Here is a 6,702-nt window from a genome sequence, read left to right on the forward strand (position 1 = left end):
TTTATTTTTAAATATTTAAATATATTTAAAAATATATATAAAAATAAAAAAAATAAAATTATAAATACATGTGCAACGCTGAGTAGCTTTATCCTTCGCCTCAAGGAAAAAGTTATGGGGCTCCTGTTGGGAAAATGTTTTTTTCTTTTTTTTCTTTTTTTAACTTCATGATTAAATAAATATTTTTTTAACAATGTTGTGATATTTTTTTTTTAACAAAATATTTAAAAATGTTAAAAAAATCATGTAAAAAGAACATTAACGGAGCCTCAAGCGGTAGGCGTAGTCCCACCCTTACTGAACAGCCGAAGATGCATGATTGAAAAAAATATATATAGCCTAAGATGCGTGTACAGACCAGCAGAATGTGCACGTAGGTCGCCGAAGTCATAAGCGCCGAGTGGTAACTTTTGCGGCCCAAAGAATGTGCATTAGGTTGGAGAATATATCCATGCCGGCAAGATAAAAATTAAAAATTAATTAAAATATTATTTTTTAATATTATTATTATTTTAATATTTAAAAGAATTTAAATTACTTATTCTATTTTGTTTGAAAATTTAAGAAAATTATAATAATAAGATAAAAATAAAATACTTATTACATCTAAACTGGGCAATAGTGACAATTAATTCATAGTTATTTCAATAAAATGTATGTTTTTTAATTCCAACAAATCAAATAAAAGTCAAATAAATTCTTAAAAAATTAACATATTATTAAGTATTTGTATAAAAATTGTTTTATAGTATTACTTTATCATTTTTAAATTACAGTCATACGCGTTTTCGTATCATTTGTATATTACTTGTGAGACGCGTGAAAATTTGTTGCATGGCATACCACCTTAACTCGAATCAACCGTTTGCCAACTTTGAATGCAGAAATTAAGGATTAACGAATCAAATTTAGCCAAGGACCAGATGGTATAAGGCCGGGTCTCTAAACGGGAGAATCGGGTTCAAACCCCCACCCTATTTTTTTTTGAAAAAAGGATAAAATTTATGAAGCTGGCCACCATTTTTCAAAAATCTATAAATGTGTAAAGAACAAATACAATGTCTTTTTGTATTGGCCAAAGAAACAGAGATTTGATCACCAAGAGAGATAGTACATCACCAAGTTTAGGATTCCATGCGCCTTGATCTCGAGCACACAATCCAAGTCCAACGATCTCTGTTCTTTGCTTACTGTAAGCCTGTAATTCTTTTTTTGTTTATCCACTGTAAGGATTTGACACCGACTAATCTGTCCAAAAAGGTCCAAGACTCGCTTCACAGGAAAGGCCTTCTCACACTCAAAAGTGGCATTCTCAGACAAACTTCTCTCCAGGAAGTGAAATGCAACAAAGACAGAATAAATAATGAAGATGGCAGGAACACATGGTCCCCAAAAAGAAGAAACCCAGGAATAATTTGGATGCAAGTTCGTCAACAGATCAAAAGTTGTTTTTTTTTTCCATTTTTTTTTTTTTTTCCTTAGTGAGATCAAAAGTCTTTACCATGGAACTCAGTTGGGAGATAAGGCCCACTCACCTCGCTGCATCCCGTGGTGTAGAGTGGGATTCAGAATCTTTAAATGGTGATCTTTACCCAGGCCACAGAAAGGAAGAGCCAAACCTTTTCAAGGCACACTTGCAGAGTTCTTCATTCGGCACCTATTATGCCGGACTAAATTTGTGCAAAGAGCATTTCATTCCATGTATCAGGAACACCTGGTAGACACCAATGCAAGCAATCCTGCACTCCTGGTTTGGTGTTTCTCCGAAACCCAGATATATGACCCTCATCTCTAAGCTGTGAAATAGCTGTTATATCCAAAAGCTTAACCCCAGTTCCCTTCACCGCATCTGCAGCATTTTGATCACTAGACTCATCTTTTGATAATTCCTTTCCCACTGACATAGGGGTAGTATTGTCACAGCTCCCACCCGTATTCCATTCCCCACCAACAAAATGCCTAGGTGAGATGGTTCTGTAGAAGGCTTTCAACCCTGGATATCTTGGAAGCTGTGAGTTTACCCAATTGACAATGCTATGAACTGCGAAATTTTTGGCCTTCCAAATCATTGCTAACTTCCTATCAGTATTTCTCACACCCCCAACATGCATAACCCACTTATTAGCCTTAAGCTTTCCTCTATTCCAATGGTGTCCTGTATTGAGTACTAGAACATCAAATTTGTGAAGAAATTGACGCAAGAATGCTGGTGGCCGATCAAGATGCATGGCATAATCAGTGGTGGTATTTGTCTTGTCAATGGGTTCCACATCACAGAGGCTTGTTGACCAGTAGTAGAGTATGGTTGTATTGGTGCCTGGGAATTGATATGCCCAGCCACCGGGGCGAGCATCACCATGAGCTTGGACTAGTCCATACTCCTTTCCCACATCTATGACATCATGTCTCTCCTTGCCACCTGTAATCATGCACATTAAAGATTGGAACTGCTGCCTGCCCAATGAATCTCCAACAAAAGCTAAAGTTTTGTCTTGCATCCTGCATAGATCAACACATCAATGCCTTGTTAAAGATATCTGAACTATACCTAGAAGAGCAAAATATAAAGCACCGATTCCTATAAACTGAGACTAAAAGTGGAAGGAGATGGATCTCTAGAGACCATCAGACTGGGAGATTTTCCCATTGAATTACCCAATGTACACTTGTGGGAAACTCCCTGCCGAGAGCCTGTGCAACCCCGAGATTAGTTGGGACACTGTTCCTGAACACCCAATGCTAATTAAAAAAATAAAAATAAAAAAAAATAATAAAAAAAAAAGGTTGAAGGAGATGGATGAAATCACATTACTTCCTGCCAAGTGTCAACCCTGGCAAAGAGTACCCTTTATCCACTAAAACTTGATATTTAAAAATGGTGTGTTCAGCAAGAATTGATTGAATCTACAGGGAATAGGTCATAACAGATTGGCTTCTTCTGCATTGTAAATGTGGTTAGGCAAGACATGAAAACAATGACCTTCAAAAAAACAGTTCCTTTCTGTAACCTATTGCATTAAAGTGTTTCAATAAAATCACAACGTACTTTCTCAAGAATTTTGACCCTTCAAATTCTTCCATTTTACAATTTTTAGGCTGCCACCGAAGCTTCTCGTAGGCAAAATCTGTCCGCTGCATCAACCTGCAGGCCCACATTGCTGATAGCCATTGCTTACAACCAAACCCAGAATACAAAGGCCGGTTGTTGTCGGGAACCCATTTTCCTTTTGCATGGTTACAATCTAGAGTAAGGTCAGGAAAGGGGGCACAATCATGAATCAGTAATACAGCCAAATAAATATTTTTCTTTGTTCAACAAATATAAGCATGAAAACTGTCAGCACAGAAGAATTACATTGATTGATTCTTCTGCTACGGAGCCAAGTATAAGATTTTACATAGAATGCAACAAGAAAGGTCTTTATTTCGTGATTTGTAAGAGAGCCAATGGTAGAATTATGTAAACTTGTGTAACAGAAAAGTGTCAACATCTGGGCATCAAGGTCAAGTACATTGCTCTACTCTAATGATTTATGTGCTTCCCTCACATTCTGCTGTTGTTACACAGAAGTCAACTGATAAATCAACCTTTCAAATGGAAGCAGCGAAATTTTTTCCATATTGGGGTCAATCAATTATCTCACATGTATCTCTAGGTTACAGTTAGGTACACTCATGTATTGCCGCATTCAATGGAGCCTCAAACAGCGTCAATACTAACAACAAAGTTTCTAAAAGGTAATACACCTACAACAAACTACTCATTGTATATCTCTTGATCAAGGTTTCTGTAAACATAAGAGGAACGCAGGACCTGGATTTCACAAGAACAAACCAATTACTATAATAAATATAAATAGAATATTCCACCTTGATTTTCTATAGGTATTGTTATATTCCAGTCATCTTTACCCCTAAAAGGGGAGCTTGTATGTGGGGAACTTGCAGGTGCTGCCATATCGACTTCTGCTTGCTTTGAAACTAGTTCTAATGACTTTTTATTATCTCCTTGAACTCCTATTAGACTTGTAGGACCTTGTGCACCAACATCTGTTTTTGCTTCCTGAATCTGTTTGTCTTTTGTTTTTTCTTCTGATGGACTTGTGAGGATTTCTGCATGAGCAAAATAAAAAATAAAGATGAACTCCAAATAATAGCAGCTAAAAAGTGTGGATGGGGAACGTGACATCAAGAGAACAAGAAAAGAAAAGAAAAACTAAAAGATTTCAAACTAAAACAAATTCATTTTCTATGAGTACAAACAATTTGATTCCTTTTTTTAAAATATCCAAAAAGGGGCATATCACATAGAGGATAAAACAAGTAAAATAAATAGTGAACTTTAGACCTTACATCAAATTTTTATCCCACAAAACAAAAGAATAGAAAAATCTTGCCTACATTCTGATCTGTTTTGGTCACAAAATTGCTGTTAATCACACAACTTTGGAGTAGAGTTTTGTGCAGAACTAATGCAAGTTGCTACATCCAAATGCGATTTGTCATGACCATTTGATTAAATCACCTTCTCCACAAATAATGGCACTTCACCCACATATATTTTTTATTCAGAAACCAACAAGCTATCTACAGGTTTACTCGCAAGAATATCTACAGAACATGTTGTAGGACCGAAAAAAAAAATTTGTGAAAAAATAAAAACAATAAAAAAGCATAATTGTAGTCAATGTAACCTTGCTAATCATTCCATCCAAAGAAGAACAATGACCAGAGACTACTCCAGTTTGACAAGGATCACCTATTATTCTCAGGCAACCATTCAGATTCACTCAGCTTTCTTCGTTCTTTAACAAGATCCATCAACAAAGCTTCAATCACTACAGCTCAAAGATAGAATCCATATGTATAGCCATGAGGCTGTAGCTCTAAAGGCTACCATCAAGCACATATGTATGGCACCAACCTTCCACACATCTCGACGAATTTTTTGCAATAAGCCCTTCACAAGTTCATTCAAATTCGAATTTGTGTGATTTTATTATGCTTTAGTGTATTAACATGTCTATTTCATCGCCAGTAATTACGAGAACAACAACGACAAAAATGTTTACAAGTAAACTGAAGCGAAACCTGAAGACAGATTCAAGCCGGTTTGCGGTGGCATCAAGCTAGGAACAGACGGGGTTTTCTTCCATGCCCAAATAAAATATGTTATGCACAATAGAAAAATAGTAATTAGAGCGAGTTGTCTGCCCCTCAATCCATAGAAACCTCCTTTCATCCTATATCATCAAAGATTCAAAACACAGTTAAAAATCACCCAAAAAATGCACTTTCTTTTCTAAGTAAACATGCGATTAACTTCGAATTTAGAAATTCATAAAGTTGAGCAAAAAACATTTACTCTCAGTGTAATTTTCCCAGAAAACTGGGCATCTTTATTAGCATGCAAAAGCAGATCAATACAAATTAAATGGGACAAAAAAAATAAAAGAAAACCAAAATCAGAATCTGAAGTTTGAAGCTACCGGCAAGATGAAAAAAAAAAAAGAGTTATGCCAATTAAGGCAGAGCCAATAAAGGATCCAACGATAAGTAATTAATTTGGGGACCATCTGGCATATGTAAATGTAAGAATATCAACTTTTATTCTCGGGGGAGATGATTTAGGGCAGGGGAGAGATTTACCTTTGGAATAGTGGCAGCCACCCAGAATTCCAGAATACAAGAACAAACATTCACCCGCAAAGAGAAAAGAATCTATGAAGAAACAACTTAGCATCATTGACGACGACGACTCCTCAGAGTGTCCGTTTCTTCTTTGAAATTTTTTCATTAGTTTTTTGACCGTTTCTTATTCTTTAGTTTTCTTCAGGATTAAACCGATCTTTTCTTGAAATTACTCTTTATTTCTTTAATTTTAATTTAAATTGAATTGAGTTCACTTATTAAATTAAAATGATGGAGTGAATTTTGTAGAATTGAATTAAGTTAATTTTAGATATATTTAAATATTAATATAAATTTAAATATATTTATGATAAATTAAAAAAATCATAAATTTCACGTATAAATAGATTGAATTTAAAAAAATTATAGATCTTTTTTTCTTTTTAAATAAACTTGTTAGTTTATTGATCATTAAACAAATTACATCATCTCACTGAGAACAGTGGATAAGATACAGTTGGGAATTTCTTCCAACTCATACACGTCTTCATACATCAAAAGTACATTTCTAGCTAAAATACAAGCTGCTTTGTTGGCCTCCTTCTTGGCAAGGCTAGCCGTCCATGAAAGACATGAGCTGAGAACATATTTTACTTCCCTGATAAGCAGACCCCCTTGACTCCAATTAGTTTATTTCTAAGAATATTTATTGCTTTTAGAGATTCACCCTCCACAATCACTGTGACGCCCCCAAAATCCCCACGCCCGAACACGGGAAAATTGAGACGTCCGGATGGTGACAACCCGGGTCACCATCCCATCGACGGGTGCCGAGTGTGTGCAAGGCAACAGATGTGTACAGAGAAACACGCAGCGGATCACGAAAGTCAAACTAAGTACCAGAATTTTTCTTAACGTAATACAAGCTGTTTAAAACGTACATAGATAAAATATTACAAAACACCAATACAGTTTTAACAAATAAAAAGATAGCATCGGCAACCCGACGGAGCCGCATCCTCGGGCTCAGCCTCCTCCTCTTCGTCCTCTAACTCTGCACCAAAAGCTACG

The 6,702-nt window shown here is 35.8% G+C and overlaps 1 protein-coding gene across 2 annotated transcripts; it reads right to left on the bottom strand.

The window, feature by feature from the left end:
- Window positions 1–1,001: 1,001 nt before the first annotated feature.
- LOC122307785 (protein trichome birefringence-like 16) lies at window positions 1,002–5,808 on the bottom strand. 2 transcript variants are annotated; one of them, XM_043120876.1, is made up of 5 exons: window positions 5,650–5,808; window positions 5,092–5,243; window positions 3,871–4,113; window positions 3,047–3,242; window positions 1,002–2,499 (listed from the first exon to the last, which is right to left on the bottom strand). In XM_043120876.1, the coding sequence occupies exons 1-5, from the start codon at window positions 5,697–5,699 to the stop codon at window positions 1,671–1,673; spliced, it is 1,470 nt and encodes a 489-aa protein (XP_042976810.1). In that variant the 5' UTR covers window positions 5,700–5,808; the 3' UTR covers window positions 1,002–1,670. The 2 variants fall into 2 exon arrangements, with proteins under 2 accessions (XP_042976810.1, XP_042976811.1); XM_043120877.1 differs by lacking the exons at window positions 5,092–5,243; window positions 5,650–5,808 and adding an exon at window positions 4,760–5,064.
- Between the last annotated feature and the right edge of the window lie 894 nt (window positions 5,809–6,702).

This window comes from Carya illinoinensis, chromosome 4, assembly GCF_018687715.1.
Source record: "Carya illinoinensis cultivar Pawnee chromosome 4, C.illinoinensisPawnee_v1, whole genome shotgun sequence".
Classification (NCBI taxonomy): Eukaryota; Viridiplantae; Streptophyta; class Magnoliopsida; order Fagales; family Juglandaceae; genus Carya; species Carya illinoinensis.

Coding starts and splice junctions, on each gene's coding strand:
- LOC122307785 (XM_043120876.1), bottom strand. CDS start 5,699: ATGTTTGTTCTTGTATTCTGGAATTCTGGGTGGCTGCCACTATTCCAA. Junction 4,114..5,091: donor CGGCTTGAATCTGTCTTCAG/GTTTCGCTTCAG, acceptor TTGCTCATGCAG/AAATCCTCACAAGTCCATCA. Junction 3,243..3,870: donor AATACCTATAGAAAATCAAG/GTGGAATATTCT, acceptor ACCTTACTCTAG/ATTGTAACCATGCAAAAGGA.